Source organism: Oryza sativa, chromosome 3, assembly GCF_034140825.1.
Source record: "Oryza sativa Japonica Group chromosome 3, ASM3414082v1".
NCBI lineage: Eukaryota > Viridiplantae > Streptophyta > Magnoliopsida > Poales > Poaceae > Oryza > Oryza sativa.
Window position 1 is genome coordinate 9,902,819 of NC_089037.1, and position 18,862 is coordinate 9,921,680.

At 44.6% G+C, this 18,862-nt stretch overlaps 3 protein-coding genes across 3 annotated transcripts; 2 read left to right on the plus strand and 1 right to left on the minus strand.

Annotated features, from left to right (window-relative positions):
* Positions 1 to 607: 607 nt before the first annotated feature.
* Positions 608 to 3,876, minus strand: LOC4332476 (serine/arginine-rich splicing factor RS2Z32). The gene is made up of 7 exons (XM_015775011.2): positions 3,759 to 3,876; positions 2,958 to 3,067; positions 2,206 to 2,245; positions 1,992 to 2,087; positions 1,655 to 1,854; positions 1,458 to 1,553; positions 608 to 1,325 (listed from the first exon to the last, which is right to left on the minus strand). Exons 2-7 carry the CDS (start codon positions 3,062 to 3,064, stop codon positions 872 to 874), a joined length of 993 nt encoding a protein of 330 aa, XP_015630497.1. The 5' UTR covers positions 3,065 to 3,067; positions 3,759 to 3,876; the 3' UTR covers positions 608 to 871.
* Positions 3,877 to 8,329: 4,453 nt separating this feature from the next.
* Positions 8,330 to 8,752, plus strand: LOC107277020 (E3 ubiquitin-protein ligase SIRP1). The gene has a single exon (XM_015774005.1). The coding sequence runs from the start codon at positions 8,330 to 8,332 to the stop codon at positions 8,750 to 8,752; it is 423 nt and encodes a 140-aa protein (XP_015629491.1).
* Positions 8,753 to 11,723: 2,971 nt separating this feature from the next.
* On the plus strand, positions 11,724 to 16,481 carry LOC4332477 (arogenate dehydratase 2). The gene is made up of 12 exons (XM_015775503.3): positions 11,724 to 12,142; positions 12,269 to 12,330; positions 12,469 to 12,561; positions 13,463 to 13,663; positions 13,746 to 13,829; positions 13,972 to 14,067; positions 14,142 to 14,219; positions 14,322 to 14,411; positions 14,507 to 14,574; positions 14,714 to 14,795; positions 14,864 to 14,954; positions 15,977 to 16,481. The coding sequence occupies exons 1-11, from the start codon at positions 11,857 to 11,859 to the stop codon at positions 14,921 to 14,923; spliced, it is 1,200 nt and encodes a 399-aa protein (XP_015630989.1). The 5' UTR covers positions 11,724 to 11,856; the 3' UTR covers positions 14,924 to 14,954; positions 15,977 to 16,481.
* Positions 16,482 to 18,862: the final 2,381 nt, after the last annotated feature.

An 18,862-nucleotide genomic window follows, 5' to 3' on the forward strand; every position in this document is an offset into this window, starting at 1 on the left:
GCTTTGTTACGAACAATCATACATGCCTGGCATTCTTATTTGGTAGATTATGATATTCTTATTGAGTAGTAATAGACTTATAAGAGATGTGACACCCGTCTGAGTTAAGAATCCGTGAAACGCGACAACATCGAGGCCCACGGAGAATGATTTGCTTGATCGATAGTAAATTATCAATTCGCATCATAATGCTCAGTATTTTTCAGGGGAGTGTTTAATGTTCTTAAGGGGATAATGTTTTGTATTAGCAGCGTGTAGGATGAACCTTTTCTTTTCTGAAACGCCCTAAAATATGCTGCTCCGCAGACGGGATTATTCCCCAATAGGATACTGGGCCAATGAAGTTGACGGGATACTCCGGCTCCCGGCGATATTGTGTAGGGATAGATTCCAGGCTTGTTTCTCACCAATAGAAAACCACACTCTCATTTCGTGTAAAAGAACAGAAACACGAGAAAAAAACGTGTCTGTTAACATGGATGCACGCATGCGTTGCCACGAGGGAACATGATATGCAAACTTCAAGGCAGCTTCTGAGCGCTACACCAGCAACATTTAGCAACAAAGATGAAAGAGAACTGTCTCCAGGAACATTTAGCAACAAAGATGAAAGAGAACTGTCGTCAACGTTGTTCAGCGACCAAAGCAACAAAAGTTGCAATCTCAGGGTGATACCAGACCGCAAAAACAATGCAGGCTAATAGAAAGTTCATCGATCCATTACACACCAATAGCAATATAGCATAGCCCCAAGGGCACCAAATCCTTTCAGGTGTTAAGACTCCTTGATCTCGTCTTAAACCGGAAATATAACTATTACAACCATAGCATGACCATCCACAAGATGAACGCCAGAGACTGGGATTAAATTTCAAGCTTCAGGGGACTCGCTTGCTCTGGGCGAGCGTGAGCCGCCACGGCTACCACCATCACCATTTCCATCCCTAGGGCTCGGGCTGCCGTTGTCCCTTGGGCTTCGGCTATTGTTGTCCATTGGACTAGGGCTTCCATTGTTCCTTGGGCTTGGGCTGCGCCCATTGGCAGCCACAGGGCTACGGTAGCCGTCAGATGGGCTCCTGCTGTTCTCCCTGCCCCAGGGGCTGTCACCATTGCGCTCATCATTATCCTTGGGTGGTGGGCTTACCCGATCCTGTGGACTCCTTGGACTCCGCCTACCATTCGGGCTGGGGTTGCGCTCCTTTCCATTTGCTGCTGGGGAGATGGATCGCCTGGGACTTCTGCTGTAGCTAAGACTCCTTGATCTCCTATCATCACGATCTCTGCGTCCCCTGGGAGATCCAGATAGGGATCTGGACCTAGATCGGCTGATAGTAACAAAAAGATTGTAAAACAATCAGGCCAAGGGAAAACAAGTACCAGGTCAACAATAGCATATCTGCGATTTGAACAGACAGCATGGAGAGTAATAATTTGAGCAGGTGGCTTTTGAAGCATACCTGTAACTCCTGCTCCGGCTCCGGCTATAGCTACGACTACGACCATGACCACGTCCACGGCGTGGCGATGGGGAGCGCGAATAACTTCTCTCTCGCCTGGAAAACCAAGTACGTATTGGAGAAGTCTTGAGTAATTCAAACATAGTACCTTAGAACAGAGTGCTACAGTGTATCTGACCAACGGTATCAATCAATACCTGAGATTTCTTGGACTGTTTTGGCAGTTTCTTTCTATGTGACCTCTTTCTCCACAACGGTAACATTTGTTCTTCCAGTCACCAGCCTTGCAGTCTCTTGCCCAGTGACCATCAATCCCACAGTTAAAACAGCGACCTGTTCCTGGAGGAGGTCCTCTCCCCATATATTCACGTGAACCACCAGCAGCACCACGTGGAACCTGCATGCACAATTTTTTGAAAAGAACATCAGAGCCAACAAAAGTACAGATAATCAATTCAGCAGCAGCATGACATGAAGGAAGAAAATAAATTAGTATCAGGATGTGCTTAGGAATGCAACCAAAGAACTGCTTACTCCTTTAGCAAACTCAACAAGAATGCGGCTTCCATCAACATCCCTGCCATCTAGGTTATACCGCGCTTCATCAGCATCACGGGGATCACTGAATTCCTGTTTGGTAAAATAGATGTCGCAAAATATAGGACTCATATGTGAACAAAATACACCTCATAAGAACTTAAAAAGAGAGAAGTTACGCAATAAAAAAATGAGGGAAGTATTCACATACAATAAACGCGTAGTCGCGCTTCAACTCCACTTCACGTATTCTGCACCAATGGTTGCCAAACAGTAAGCCATCATGACTCAAGTACTCAAATGCATCACCGACTTGCAACTTCCACTAAAACAGTCAATAACATTACACCAAGGGCACCCTTCACCAAAGTCCTCGACAAACTTTGGAAGAATGGTCACCAATTCCGGAGAAAAAAGAATGGCCACCAATTCCACCAAGGGCACCCCTTCCACCAGACCACCACAGACCTCCCGGGTTGTGTAAAAAACCGAAAAACCTTCAACAAGATCATTCAAGTCAAACACACAAGACCTGGGGGGTCAAACTTCTACAGCATACTTAAAGAAATAACAGAAAATGTCACACTGAATGGCTTGAAGGAACTCTGTCCACAAAGTAGCTGAAAAGAGACGGTATGGTACCACTGAACCCAAGACCTGCCATGAGCTGGCCAATGGGAAAGGGTAGGAAGGATATGGTGCTTTACTGGCCTATGCTGAGCACAACCGAAGATTTGCACCCACATTTTGGAAAGGTCACAATTTTAATAGGAAACAGCTTGATTTGTTTGGTGAAATTTGAACGTACCAACAAGTTGTAATGTCAACTGTTAAGCAAGCGTTAGCGCAGCACTAGTGTTTTACACTTACACCAAATGAAAGTGACTTATCATAATTTTACCAGAAAAATCCATTATACTTCAGAGAAATAAGCTCTCTTAATGCCCATTGTTCTGTTCTTACCTTCCATATCTGCCGAAAAGATATTCTAGGTCACGAGAACGAGTGCGCGAAGACAGTCTACCAACATACAAGCGTGTGCTTCCATAATGATCATCATAGCGAGGCATCTCCTGAAAACAAAAGCAAAGAAACATCAGTACTTTTCAAAATCTAATGAATATGAATGACTGAAAAGAGCATGAATACTTGCGCAGAAATGCATTGTACAGTTAGGGAATATTTTTTTCATGCAGGAAAAACTTACAAAACAAAAGTTCTTGGTAAGTACAACGCACACATACAGTATAGACCCAAATTTAGGGGTAATCAGATTAGAGGATGAGGTAAGACATGATTGGATAGGCCTTGTCACTCATAGCAGCATAGACAATATCAACAAGCATATATGCAACCACTAAAGTTCACAAAGAACCAGTTCAGCCAAGTCTAGCCAGTAATCTTAGAACTGACTCGTCGTATCTACATACAATTCTATATAACTTCAAAGAATCAAAATAATGCAATTATAGAATCCTATAGGTTGCATGAGCATCAACATATAGCAGATATTAAAAACCGGAGCCCAAGCACCATGTGACTATACAATCACGCAGGGGCGGATCTAAAGTGCGACATGGGGGAGTTCAGTTGAAACCCCAAATCCTCTTCAGGAACAAACAAACTGTTATTAGTACTAGTGATAACAAGGTTAAGGCAAAGAGAAACGCCTCCAGATCTAGCAGAGAAGCTAGGGTTAACGCGAATTCGAGAAAAAGAAAAAGGTGTTGGCAGGGAGGGATGGCGAAGAGGATGGACGCTCACCAGAGATAGAGGATGCGGCGGAAGCAGCGGTACGCCGGCGCCGGCGCCGCTGCTCGCTGGATGGAGATCGCCGCAGGCGGCGGGCGGGTGAACTCGCGAGGAGACGGGAGAGTCGGTCGAGGCCGAGGCAAGAGTCGGAGGCCAGTTAATACGCTGGGATTTTTTTTGTTAGAATAAGTTCACCGTAGGTCCCTCAACTTAACAGCGAGATTTTTTTAAGGTCCCTAAACCATAAAACCAGAAATGTTCACCCCTAAACTCACTCAAACCATTCACCTGAGGTCCCTCGGCAGTATTTTTGTCCGGTTTTACTGATGTGGCATCCTAGTCAACAAAAAATAAAAAAATAAATATGTGGAGCCCACATGTAAGTGACACAAAAAATGTGGGGCCAACAATCCTAGTCAGCAATCTCTTCTCAATCACCTTTTCCTTTGCCGCAGATGGGGAGCGGCAGCGGCGCACGGCTGGAGGCAGGCGCAGCGGCAGGCGAGCGCGGCTACGGAGCATCGGTGTTGGCGGGCGAGCGGCGGAGAGCGGAGCAGGCAGGCGGCGACGTGCGAACGTGGAGGGAGACAAGGTCACCGCCGCCGCTCGGAGGGAGGGGCGCTGCGGACGTCGTCGCTATGGGTGTGGGACCACGCCGTGGAGCTGCCCGAGATGATGGCACGGGCGGAGAGGCGGCGGAGGAAGCCGCATCAACATCAGCAACAATAGCAGCAGGGGAGCGCGCGGAGGGACGCCATTGCCACCGACAAACTCGCGAGTGAAGCTCGGCCGGCTCGGCCCCCTCTCTCTCCTCTCCCGCTGCTGCTCCGCCCGCTGCCGCCGCCTGCCTGCTCCGCCCTCCGCCGCTCGCCCGCCGACGCCGCCACTCCGCCTGCCTCTAGCCGCGCGCTGCTGCCGCTCCCCATCTGCGTCGCCGCGCACCCCGCCTGCTGCAGCCGCGCGCTGTCACCCGCTGCCGCTCGCCCTCTGCGGCCGTGCGCGTCCACCGCTTTCCACTGCCTGCAGCCGCCGACGTCGCCCCTCCACTTGCTCCGGCCGCACGCCGCCGCTCGCCCTTTGTGGCCGCCGACTGCCGCCACCAACGCCGCCCCTCTGCCTGCTCTGGCCGCGCGCCGCCGCCTGCTGCCGCTCACTCTCTGTGGCCGAGCTCACCCGTAGTCGGAATGGCTCCGGCCGCCTGCTGCCGCTCGCTCTCTTTGGCCGAGCTCACCCGCAGTCGGAATGGCTCCGGTCGCACGCCCGCTGCCGCCCGCCGACTGCAGCCGTCGAGCCATTCCTCCTCCTCCCCCGTGCCATTCCTCCTCCTCCTCCGCTTCCTTCCTCTCTGCTCGCCCGCTCGCCTGCCGGCCGCGCTCGCCTGCCGCCTTTCGCCTGCTGTGTCGCGCGACCTGCCGCCCGCCCATCGCCGCTCTGCCGGCCTCACTCACATTGAAGACGGGAGAGAAGAGAGAAAAGAGAAGAGAAGGAGAAGAAAAGAAAAGAAAAGAAAAGAAAAAAAGATGTGCAACTGACATGTGGGCCCCAAGTATTTTTATTAAAAAAATTTGCTGACTAGGATGCCACGTCAGCGAAACCACCCACGTATACTGCCAAGGGACCTCGGGTGAGCGGTTTGAGTGAGTTTAGGGGTGAACATTTCTGGTTTTGTGGTTGAGGGACCTTAAAAAATCTCGCTGTTAAGTTGAGGGACTTCCGGTGAACTTATTCCCTTTTTGTTTGGACAATTGTTTAGGTCATGGATATAGATGGCCATAAGGCCCGCCCGGCACGGCACGGCCCAGACACGGCCCACCAGCCATCGGGCCGGCACGGCCCCTCCCTTATTTTTGGCTGTTACATATGTATAGCTTAAACAAGTCTATTTTTCGTCCCTCTTCTTTGGGCTGACATATATATAGCTAAATTAAGTCTATTTTATGTCCCTATTCTTTCGACTATGGCATATGATGTCTATTTTACTCCCTATTCTTTGTGTGTTGGACCTGGTTGCCGGGCCGGCCCAACGTGCTAGTGGGGAGTGGGGGCCAGGCACGGCCTAGCGGTCGGGCGGGGCAGGCATGGCCCCGACCCCCGTCGGCCGGACCGGCATGGGCCCGACCCCTGTCAGGCTGTGCCGTGCTTGGGTCGGGCCAAAACGTCGTGCCGTGGGCCAGGCCGTCGGGTCTCGGCCCTTATGGCCATCTATAGTCATGGACCACGTAGACGCAGGAGACTAGGTTCGTGCTTGGGGACTCGTGAAAAGCAATGACAGTATGCTGGGACTGCTTGGGTATTACTACGGTTTTTCTTTGGAATAAGTTCAATTTAGGTCCCTTAATTTGTCGCTTAGTCTGAAATTTGTCCCCAAACCACAATACTCCCTCCGTTTTAGGTTACAAGACTTTCTAGCATTATTCTCACACACACACACACACACACACACACACACATATATATATATATATATATATATATATATATATATATATATATATATATATATATATATATATATATATATATATATATATATTAATGAATCTAAACACACATATATATCTAAATTTATTAACATATATATCAATGTGGGCAATGCTAGAAAGTCTTATAATATGAAACGGAGGAAGTACCGAATATAATACATCCCCTAACTTACAGTACCGTATTAATTTTGGTCATTTGGCAGTATAGTGGCCGGTTTTGGTTGACGTGGCGAGTGGGACCCATGTGGACCCTACATGCCAGCTGCCAACTCTTCTTCCTCCCAACATATTCTCTCTCCCTCCCTCACTTTTCTCCACACACATCACCTGCTCGAGAGAATGTCTGTGAAGAAAAATCTCCCTAACCGCTGAAAAATATCTTCTTCATGTCTTACCCGTGTTCGGCCGTCACCCGCATCCTTGCCAGTCGTTGCACCGCCCGCTCCATCGCCATCATGCACCTTTCCACACAGCATCGTGCCGCATGAACTCCGTGTCTATCGTCAACTTCCTCTCGTTCGCTTCTCCCCACTGCCGCACGAGGGACGATGATGACGACACCCACAGCGACGACCGTAGCGATTGTTAACAACCAAATTTGGTAATATCGGCATCGGGAAAGAAGATTAGATCGAAGCAAAGTCGGAGGCGGAGATCGAGTTCGGAAACAGGGCAGGAATCGGCTGGAGTCCAGATCGGCTACGATTAGGATCGGCTGGGTCTGAGTCGGGCTAGGTAAGCCGATGCAGCCGATTCCGACAATGCAACTTGGTGTATGACGTCGGGTTGAGTTGAGGTGTTTCAAGGTGATTGCCGCACATGGATAGAGTCCTGAGAAGGCAATTGTATCTATTAATTAGGATGTTTTAGATAATTTCCTTAGAGATATGCTTGGGCAAAAGTCTGCCGCAAAGACTTATGGTATCTTAGAGTTTGTTAGAGATAGTAGTCGTGTCCGTTATGGACATATCTTGTAATTTTCGGGTATAAATAGGCCCGAGCCCTATGTAACTTTTAAACACACATGTTCAATACAATCTCGGCGCATCGCCACCCTTTTTTGCTTTAGTTTTATTTCGACGAGTTCTTGCTTTCGGGTTGAGCTGAATCAGTTTCGATCTTCAACAAGAGGTAAAACTTGTTATGGCGGCTTGCGTTCTCGGGATTAGTGCTTCCATCTTTATGACACTCTAATCTTGTTGATGTAATTTGTTGAGTTATCATATATCCTACATAATCCTTGGCAATATCGATATCCAGCCTACAATCGGCTAACATCCGTCAATAGAAGGCAGCCGATTAGGTTAAATACCGATGTTGACTTAGATTATATAGGATATCTACCACTCTATGACACATCCAACGGCTTGATTGTCTAGATATTGTCCTTCTTTTCATACTTATAGCTGCATCAGTTAAGTTTGATCTTATGAGTCGTGATTAGAATCTCAATCTCTAGCCCGCTTCTTGGTTGCTGATTAGGGTAGTATCGGAGTTTCAGCCGATCTTACCTGATTTAACTACTTTTTATCCTATATGCTTGATTGACATGTTAAATCTGCCCTTTACGTTAAGATCTTGCTGCATTTAAGTATATTATGCTTTTGTTTAGTATATTATACTTACTTTAATATCTTAACATAGAGTGGTATCAGAGTATTAGCCGATACATGCTAGATCTATCTGATCGGCTATGTTATGAACGTATATAGTCTCATTATTAATATATATTTCGATCTAAGTGATTTATACTGTCTCCGCATGGTGACCGATCTATCCCAATCACTTGATTTAAGTATATATTGATATAAAGATTATATATTGGTAATATCTACAGCCGATCAAGTAGATTCAGTCCTTCCTTATTTATTAATGACTGCTGATCGATGCATATATGACGTCGGCTCAAAAATAAATGATATGTCATCGGCACCTAGCCGATCGGCTATCATTTATAGATTTAACTGCGGTTTCTTTGCTTCTATTTCTTGTTGATTACAGGATCAAATCAACTGGCACGCTCATACATTTGAAGGCGAGCTTTGGACCTGCACTGGAGTTAAGCAGATCTCCCAGGCCTCGTGTTTTCTGTCAACAGCGATGTGTCGCGTCGGCCAGCCGCGCCACGCCCGCGCCTTCACCCCGCTGTTGTGGTGTCGTTCCCTCACCACCGCCGCACTATGCTTCGGCCGCCGTCGTCAATCCTTCGCCATCAGTCCCCAGTCCACTAGCAGCGGAAGCCTGGATGTCGAGGGCATGGCGCTGGCTGACTACTTCTTCGGCCCCGAGTTGGACGACTTGATGCAGTGGCTGGGCGACGGCGACGTCGGCCGGAAGGGCACGCTGCCAACTAAGAAGGAGGCCAGGGAGACGATGCCGACGGTGGAGGTGACCGCCGGCCACTCCGCATCCGCCTTCGCAACTGCCTCAACCGTCTGTCGTGAGGACTACGCCGTTGGCGAGCACGCCACGGGGACGCCCTACAGGCACAGGTTCCACGCAAGTGCATTGTGCCATGGCTGAAGATGCACAGCTCGTGCCACGTCTTCCGCTTCCAACTCCCAACCGACGACGACGACCCTAAGGCCGCACGCGGCAACAACGACGCCCACACCGGTGAGAAGTCGTCACGGTTCTCCAGTTCGCCGCCATACACCATCGGCCGTCGCTTCCAACCAGGGTCAATCCCCTCCGGTCAAAATCCGACGTGGCGCCACCCAATTAGACGTTGTTTCAATGATACGTAAGGCCCACAAGGGTTATTATTATTATTTTTCCTTTGCGCCATGTCACCACCACTTCAGCCAAAACCACCATTCAAAACCGCCCTGGGACCTTATTTGGATTGGTTTTAGAAGTTAAGGGACGCGTCATATCTAGTATTATGGTTCAGGGACGAATTTCAGACTCGGTGACAAATTGAGAGACCTCAAGTAAACTTATTCCTTTTTCTTTTTCGGCCGTAAATGAAACCGCTTTGTAACTTTGGTTACCAAAGATACCGGTGAAAGAGAAATGCCGTAACCGAGCTGTTTCCTGTTTGCTATAAGAAACATTTGAGAGGAGAAAAAGAACATGTTGCTGCCGAAAATGAAAGGTTTCTTTCTCGTCAAAGAGTGACCATAAACATTTCATAGTACATATATATGTCAGATTTTTCTTTTAGGAAAAGGGAGATATATTACTCATGGGGAACATCCACATCTAAAAGATGTGAAATGAAATTACAATTGTTATCTGGCCAGAAAGCGGTTAAAGACTCGCTTATACCTTTATTAGCTAAAAAATGACTAACAATGTTCTGATCACAACGAACTTTTGTGAGTTTAATATCCCTTCGTCCAGTCACGAGGCTCTGCACCTCCTCGACTAGAAATCCCATCTCCGAGAGCACTCTCTGCTTGGATCGTATTAGATTCATCGCCTCATGGCAATCGGTTTCAACCAACACCGGTAGCAGCGTCCACTGTAACGCCATACAAATCCCTTCCCTGCAAGCCAATATCTCTGCTTCCAGCGGTTCTCCACATCTATCTAGCTTCCCACAAGCTACAAAGATAACCTTCCCAGCACCGTCCATAAGAACAGCACCAATACCACCTTTGCCATCTCTTTCCTCAAAAGATCCATCCACGTTTAGCTTCATCCAACCCGCAGGTGGCTTCTCCCATCGTTGTTTCTTCGCAGCCTGTTGGGACTGAGGTTTCCTTCTTCTATTATGTCTAGCTAACTATACATTTAGCTACGCAAAATCTATTTCGAGAGGCATCTCGATTTAGACTTAACTAGCGACGCGGACAATTACGTGAGAAGTACTAGTAGCGTTACAGACATGCATACAAGTAGTTTTTCTATTAGGTTGTGTATTTTTTTTTCTTACGAAATTTTCTCTTAAATTACTTATCCGATCTATAATCCGATTACACCGTTGTGTTCGTAACAATTAAATCTTTACAACAAGATCTCACATGATTATATTTTGATGAAAAATTACAAATTACTCTTATAATATGTCTAAATTACTTTTAGATTCCACTAAGTTACTTCTTAGACATACCAAAGTAAATTCAGTAAAGCCTAAAAGTAATTTACATATAATATATTATAGAAGTAACTTAGAAAAAACGAATGCAACTTTGGCATGTCATTTGAAGTAAATCCGTTGTAGAGATAAAAACATGACTCTATCTAGAAATTAAATTAATCAGTATAAATTATGGAATTAACTAAAAACAATAATTAAAGTAATCACCTCAGAGTATTATGAATGTATAGGAAGTATTTTAATCAAATCTAAAAGTAACTTATATATATGATAATTATATATATGATAATTTGTTCAATGAAAAAAGGTATTAATTAAAGTTACTTTCTTTTTTTATAAGTTACTTCTATAATATATGTAAATTACTTTTAAGCTTTACTGAATTTACTTTTGTATGTCTAAGAAGTAACTTAGTGAAATCTAAAAGTAATTTAGACATATCATAAAAGTAATTTATGATTTTTCATCAAAATATAATCATGTGAGATCTTGTTGTAAAGGTTTAATTATTACAAACACAACGGTGTAATCGGATCGTAGATTGGATGAGTAGTTTAAGAGAAAATTGTATTTGAAGTATAGTTAGATAATATCTCTTATAGATAGAGTGGTAGCTGGTTTAGACAAACCAGCTACCACTAGCTGTGTAGTCACGTTCATTTAGCTAAGTCGTACTATATGAGAAATCACTAGAAGCTTTTTGGTTTTTGTTTTTTTGATTATCTTTGCTCCCTCTCTCTTTGTACCATGTGTCTAAGAGGAGGCCCTAGTAACCTCTGGAAATTCCTATACATTTATCCCATTGTTTTTTTAATGTATATGTAACTTTTGATTCAATGGCTATTATTCAAACTCTCTACTCAATGGTTGATATATTTTTGATGATTTGACGTATTCTCATATAAAAAAGATTGCTGCTTTCACTATATAAGATAAGATAAGAAAAGATTGGATACAATACAGTAACCGGGCTCATGATTGGATGCAATAATTATAACAGTAGGTATCCCTACCAAGTAAAAAAGTTGACAAAAATCAAGATGATTTTTGGTATAAGTTCCTTTTTCTTAATGTTCATCATGGTGACCGTGTGTAGTTACCCGGCTAATCGTGGATACAATAATCCTTCTCAGTGATTAGACTAGAAGCGTGCATATTCCAACTTTCTGAGGATGAAAAAAAGTTCGCTTTTGGAACTTAACGTCCCAATCGAACATAACGTGCATTTTTTTTTTGTCAAGTGCAAAGTTTGTAAACGACGGCTAATATAAGCATCACTAGGGTTAAACAGCAGCTGTTAGAAATTTTTTCTATTGGATATAAAATGGGCTTTTATTAAGGTGCAAAAAACGAAAATGACTTCATCCTGCCATCGTCAAGTCGTCAACAAGAGTGAGCTGTGAGCCCCCCCGATGCATTCATATACTGAAACGGTGGAAAAGAAAAAACAAAGAAAAGAAAAAAAAATCTTTGCCCGGCGCGGTCGCGGCGCCACACGCGTGACACACACCCGCACCGCACGCCGAGAGCCGACACCGCCGCGCCGCCGCTCCCCTTCCCCACCGCGCCGCGCGCGGCGGCGATGGATTCCACGGCCTGCCTCCGCCTCCCGTTCCTCCCCGCCCGGACCCGCCCCTCCTCCTCCTCCTCGTCGTCTCCCCGACGCGCCGCTCGCGCGTCCTCCATCAAATGCTGCACCGCCGCCTCCGACGCCGGTGCCAGTTCGGCCTCCATCTCTTCCGCGTCGCCGCGGCGGCCGGACGTGGTGAACGGCGTGGGGCCCGCCGGCGTAGACGGCCTCGCGGGTCCGCCCGTGCCCGTACCGGACTCCCCCGCCCCCGCCTCCCGTGATCTCCACTGGCTGCCTCGTAAGTGACGACGCGGCGGCGGCGGCGCCGGCGGCGTCTTCCGTTTGTCGAAGTCGATTTCGGGGGGGTTGGGTTTGAGGGTTCTGCTATCATCTCGTTCTGATTTGTGTTGTGTTGTGTGGTCAGGCCCTCTCACCAGCGCCGACCTGATGGGCGTCAGCGGGGAGGGGCTCAAGGTTGCCTACCAGGTGCTCGACGAAACGCGCGTGTTTTATGCAGTCCCGTTTCGTATCAGTCTCCGTGCGGCCGTGGCTGGTTGTGCGTGGGTGACTGTGTTTCTGTCTGTTCATCTAAACGTTGTTCTGTTCTGATGATGAATATCTCAGGGTTGCCCTGGAGCGTACAGCGAGGCGGCAGCGAAGAAGGCGTACCCAAATTGCCAGACTGTGCCCTGTGAGCACTTCGATACTGCATTCAAGGTATTGCAGTGGAAAACATTGCACCTTGTGTGCTGTTTATGTATGCTGTAGATGCAGCATTGAAGATGATACACGTACAAAAAAATGTCTACAAACATATTAGAAAACGGATGTGCACATTGTGATTATATCTTGATTTTTCATAACTAACCACTAATTATATCCATCGGTTGAAATCTTTGTTAGTTAGAGTTTAGTAAAGATTCTTTAGTATGTATAACACTACTATGCTTATTTATCACATTGTTATGCAAAGGAACAATCCTTTGTTTGTCCTTAAAAGTTTTTTAGACAGTGTTCAGTGCTACTTGGCATGTCAAGTTCTGGAAATAGGCATGTAAGGGTCCTTACATAATGACCAGATATTAATAAGTTGTTGTGTAACAAAATATTATTTTCTAAAAATAGTATTTGGTGGACACTTGGACAGGCATGTATCAAAGACTGAGTAATGTTATGAACATTATGTGTTCTTGTTTCCCTTTTACCTTATGTACATTGAAGTTTGTGAATTATGTACTCCATAAATGTTACTTGTGTGGAGTATTTGATTTAATTAGCTGATTTTCCCAGCCAAGTTTGACATTTTATTTTAGTTCTGTTTTGCAAACAAACCAAAGAAGTCCATATTTGAGGTGCTTGATTTCATATTCTATTAGCACAAATTGATCTTGAGATCTCTGTCCCTATGTTAGACAGAGGATTTGAGAGATCACCTATTCGTTCTAAGCTTTTAAACTTTTGGATCCACCAAATGAAGGGCTTGTTTTAACTTTTTATGAGAATTTCTATCATATTTATTATACTTTTATCTATCAACTGTAAATCACCTGCAGTCAAATTTTATTGTACACAAGCAAATAGACATAATGTGCGTTGATGCCCCTTATTGCTTTTACAGGCTGTTGAAAACTGGTTAGCTGACAGGGCAGTATTGCCACTTGAGAATTCATTGGGTGGTAGCATACATAGGAACTTTGACCTTTTACTTCGTCATAGATTGCACATTGTTGGAGAGGTCCGTCTTGCTGTTCGTCATTGCCTGTTAGCCAATCCCGGTGTCAAGATTGAAAACTTGAAAAGTGCAATGAGCCATCCCCAGGTCAAACTCTTGCACAAGATGGCCTAAATATTCTTTATTTTTTGGTGTACTAAACATGCAGACATATTATTTTAATTCTCAGGCTCTTGCACAATGTGAGCACACATTGACAGAGTTCGGAATTGAACATAGAGAAGCTGTTGATGATACTGCTGGTGCAGCAAAGGTACAGTGGTTCTCCATTCTACCCCTATGCTTTGATTTGTCTAGCTCAATCATTTTGAGTTTTATTCTTTTGTGGATAGGATTTAAAGGATCCGTTTAGTGCATTCCCTAGCATTAATCATGACATGATCCTTCTTTCCTAGACTGTAGCAGAACAAAATCTCCAAGATACCGGTGCGATTGCCAGTTCACTGGCAGCTGAACTTTATGGACTGAATGTTCTTGCTGAAAATATTCAGGTATTGTGATTTCATCCTAATCTGGAAGAAATTGTTCCACTGTTTTCTTAACATTAGCTTGTTTATTCCCCTAGGATGACAAAGATAATGTTACCCGTTTTATGATGCTGGCTCGAGAACCAATTATACCTCGCACCGATAAACCATTCAAGGTACATATTACAGTGAAAACTCTTTTCCATACTCCTAGTTGTCCATTCCCTCACAAAAGGGGAAGTTAGCCTGCTTGATTTCTATGGTCATTTGATTTTCAGACTAGCATAGTCTTTTCACTTGAAGAAGGACCTGGGCAACTCTTTAAGGCACTTGGGGTGTTTGCACTGAGGGAAATCAACCTAACCAAGGTATGTCAGATAGCCTTTCTTTGTAACTTGCATGCAGCATGCGTTCTGTAGAGATAATTTACTGTCAGTGTGTTTTCCTTGATGAATGGCTGCAGATAGAAAGCCGCCCACACAAGAAAAGGCCTCTTCGTATAACTGACGACAGCTTTTCCACACCGTCAAAGTTAGATAACAACCCAATGATTGCTATACTTGTCGTTTTGGTTTCCTTAAGTTTTTTTTTTCCAGACCTAAGAAAAAAACTGAGAACTGCTTTGTGTTGTTTATATCTTCTTAACCCTTTTGATCCTGGTTTGAACCAGGCAGTTTGACTACCTCTTCTATATGGACCTTGAGGCATCAATGGCTGATCCAAAAACTCAGAATGCTCTTGGAAATTTGAAGGTGCAATTTCTTCATTCGCATGACCTTGTGTCAAGCAAACAGTGTGACTCATCTTGTTTTATTTACAGGAGTTTGCAACCTTTTTAAGAGTCCTTGGAAGCTATCCTACAGATGTAAATGAAGCTTAAATAGCAAGCACCTTCTGCATATCACATGCTAGTAAGTAATGACTATGCATATCTGCCTTTTGCTATCTACTCCGTATTGTTTGCTGTAGAAAATACCAACCCTTTTAATTCGAGTGTAAAAGGCACTCCTTCAGTCCCAAAATACAACAACTTCTAGCTTTCAAAATTTGTCCCAGAATATAGAAACTTCTCCACCTATATTCTCCTCTCAACCAATCACAACCTTCCCACATTTAATTCCACCTACTTTATGAAAACCCATGTCCAACCCTAAAACTCCTTATATTCTAGGACCGAGGTAGTAGGAAACATGCAACACTTTGGACCTATTTGGATGGGGTTTGTTTAGGACAAGTTGCTGGTAAAATGCACCAGCAGATTGTCCCCATGGGCTTGCTTACTTTGGTCTGAGTAGAGCTAGATTATTTGAACTCCTAGGCAGAGGCTAACTAAGGGAATCTAAGATTCTAAGGTAAGTCAGATGTGGTTATCATTAATCTTCTTATTTTGCATGTCATGAAGAAAAGAAAAACGTGTCATAGATTAAACGAGAGGAACTGGAATTCTCAAATTTGAGTCGAGTTTAAAGTTTTATTACCAAATAAGTGTTATGACCAGTGTGTTAATGTCTGTAATCTTGGACGATGTTGTCCATTTGCTAAGTTTGGCTTTTGGAGGTGGTATCCAACAAATTCAGGAGTGTTTGGGTATTCTGAATATGCGAGAAATGGTACTACTAGATGTCATGAACTCATGATGGTTGGATGACCATTAAAAAAAAGATGAAACAACTTACCTAATATTTTTTAGTGGCAACTTGTGGGCATTCAAAGATGTGATGTCACACATCTAATTTTCCATTATAAATACAATTCTTATTTTTAAATCTATGTATACAAAATAATCGTATCTATGGAAACAGGAGCTAAGATTTGAGTATCAAATCCAATTCGACTTTTAGAGTCTAACTCCGTGGAAAATTCGCTAGTCATAATTCATAAATAAGCTGACATTGTTTGTTGAGGGAACTGATTTGATTTGTCTGTAATGCAGGATTACCAGGGATGGATTGAGCGTGGGCTGTCAATTTCACAGCGAGTTGGGAAGTCATCAATAATTTCTAGACTGATGCTAATTTGAAGAGCAATAAAGCATATCCATGTATTATCGGCAAGGAAGCTGCATGTGACTTGGTTAGAAGATGGAAAAGAACAAAATAGTGGGTTTTACGTTTTACTAAGAGCTTTATAGTGATATACTTACCACCATCCATGCCCTATAGTCCTTATGTTGTAACTTATGTTCTTCTAAGCAATCATGTTCAACAGAGGTAGAGCTCAAAGGGTTGAATGTTTGGTAGGTGCCGGTGGTTATAGGTAGTGGTGTAGAACAATTTCGCTCGTTCCCAGGGGATGCGCTGGTCAAACCCTTCAGTCGGCTTGCCACCCAACTGTTGTATTTTCTTGTCCTGTATGTGCTCATGGACTCTTAGTCGTGAGCTCGTAGCAGATAGTTCAATCATGTTTCCCTCGTGCCAACATGGCACAGTACCTCAAAATTATTTGCTGTGTCTTTGAAATTCTTATGGCGGTATTGGAAGGACAAATGTGGGGGTTCGGTTTGTACTGGTTTGGCCAAACCTAAGCCAAACTTTCTGCCTAAGGCAGAAAATTTGCAGTCCTTTGTTACATTTTACTTCGGATTGGCAGGTCAACGAGTTGCATTTTTGTAGTAAGCTACTTGGTTAATTGCTGAGTTGTTTAACTGTATACTAGTCGTATTTTCCAGGACGAATATGCTTGTTAATCAATATACTCTCTCTCTCTCTCTCTCTCTCTCTCTCTCTCTGGACAAGTGGTGAGTAGGTGATATTCTCTCTCTGGCTGCGCTGGAAGAAACATTCCAGCTGCCAGGGCATGTGCTTCCGGACTAACACGATTCTGCACTGGGATCTTTGTTATTTCATCCAAGTTGCCAAAAAATATCTCAGGAATTACCAATTCCCTATGGTTGCATGTTTTCAGAGGCGATCTTTGCAGCTCCGGAGCTACACTGCCATCAGATGCGACTGATAACTGTCACAAGCAACTTGCCATTTTAGTACTGCTGGGTCTTAACCCTTCCGGCCCTGTTAGGAATGGAGTAGTTCTCCTGAAATTTCATATTCCCACTCTCAAAATATGTTCATTTTTAATCCATCTCATATACTACCAATACAAAATAAAAAGAACTAAAATACATTTACTTTATTAAATTCCAATATAACTATTCTCCACTTTATCTATTCTCAACGCAAGTTTTTTTTTACTCTCACCAACTCCGATGGAATGATAACAAAAAAATAAACTTATTTTGGGACAAGGCAGATGAGCCAAAATTGAACTTAGTATGGGACGGTAGGAAATTAATAATTTTGTACTGAATTATCGTAGACTTCATATGTTCGAAATAAGTACTCCCTTTTATAAACACAAGTCAACATGACAAGATTTGGTAAATACTTCCTCCGTACTATAAAAACCAACTTCACGTTACGTCCAGGTTCGTAACTAGAAGTTGATTTTTATGGGACAAAGGGAGTAGTGTTGTAACGGGATGAAATCTGATGAAGATGGTTTATTTTATCTCTCTTCTCCATTATTTATCTCTGGACGGATCGGGCGAACATGGTTGAAAAATTTCTCTTCTCCCATATATACCTCTTCTCTCGGTTGGTTTTTTCTAACCGTTTTTTAGCGGTTTTTAGTGGAATAGGGTGAAAAGCAAAGGAGAATGATTATGTATTACTACATCCGTCTCCAAATATAACAACTTTTAGCTATGAATCTGAACACAGTTGTTGAGATTTATAGCTACAAATGCTTATATTTTAAGACAGGGGGAGTAACATGGTAGAGATATTTTCTTTTGCTATTTGTTTCCAGTGAACTCTCGTTCCCTGCTTGTTCTCTGTAAACTCTCTCTCTCTCTCTCGCCGATTTTGAAGAAAGAAAAAAGAAACAAAAACATGGTCAATGGTTCGTTGGCTCATCTCGACGCCACTAATCACACACTCACACGTGACTTGAGTTCGGATCGCGTGAAACGGTCTCCCTCGCCGTCGACCGATGCAGCCCATTCGCGTGCAGTTTCTGCGATCGTCTTCATTTCTGAGAACCGTACACCGCACTGCAAAAGCCTGCACCTTTTTCTACCTTCCTTTGCGCTACTGCGTTTTTAGTCAAGCCGATTCCATGATTCCATTTGCACACTACAAAAATCGTCTAATTATATCATCAGCCGCGCCATGGGAGTATGGGGGACGAGGTCACGAGGAAGAGAAGCGCGATTCCCTCCCTGCGGGAGCATCCGGAATATGCCAATCTCTCTCACCTGCTTTTCGCCTGCGAGGCTCGCCGCTTTTCTGCTGGCAAAAAGCGAACCGATCTCATCTCTCGTCTCGAGACCGGTTTTCTCCTCGCTTTCCACCCCCCCTGATCATCTACAGTTCAGCTGTACATTTCGTGGTTTGGTACGGAGAGTCTGTCGCTGGTGACGACCGCGCCAACGCAGAAATTTACAGGTGACTGCTACTACTAGCCACCACTACTAGTACCACGAAGCACAAATATCCGGGACACGTCACGTCGCTGTTTGATAACGTTAACACGAGGGCTTCGTCTGTGCTGGAAGCGGCTCGCTCACGCGCTCTACCAAACGCAAACGGGGCACGCGGCGACCGCTTCGCCGCCACAACCAGGTAGTAGTGTGCTCGCCATCGCTATCGGGGTGGCAATTTGCTTTGCTCCATCGGTGGAGCAAGCGACCGAGTCCGCACCGCAGGGGCCACGAATTAGGCAGGCAATCACTCGATCGGTTTTTGCCGCGGGCGCACGTCCACCATGGCGAAGTTTAGGTAGGAGTAATTGGGGACTTGGGGGGTTTTGGTGTTTTTTGTCA

What these genes read in the sequence shown, in the direction of transcription:
- LOC4332477 (XM_015775503.3), top strand. Translation starts at nt 11,857, where the DNA reads ATGGATTCCACGGCCTGCCTCCGCCTCCCGTTCCTCCCCGCCCGGACC. An exon ending in TGATCTCCACTGGCTGCCTC is followed by an intron (nt 12,143 to 12,268) that starts GTAAGTGACGAC and finishes TTGTGTGGTCAG; the next exon opens with GCCCTCTCACCAGCGCCGAC. An exon ending in TTCTTGCTGAAAATATTCAG is followed by an intron (nt 14,068 to 14,141) that starts GTATTGTGATTT and finishes TTATTCCCCTAG; the next exon opens with GATGACAAAGATAATGTTAC.
- LOC4332476 (XM_015775011.2), bottom strand. Translation starts at nt 3,064, where the DNA reads ATGCCTCGCTATGATGATCATTATGGAAGCACACGCTTGTATGTTGGT. An exon ending in CTTTTCGGCAGATATGGAAG is followed by an intron (nt 2,246 to 2,957) that starts GTAAGAACAGAA and finishes CCATTGGTGCAG; the next exon opens with AATACGTGAAGTGGAGTTGA. An exon ending in AGCGCGACTACGCGTTTATT is followed by an intron (nt 2,088 to 2,205) that starts GTATGTGAATAC and finishes TTTACCAAACAG; the next exon opens with GAATTCAGTGATCCCCGTGA.
- LOC107277020 (XM_015774005.1), top strand. Translation starts at nt 8,330, where the DNA reads ATGTGTCGCGTCGGCCAGCCGCGCCACGCCCGCGCCTTCACCCCGCTG.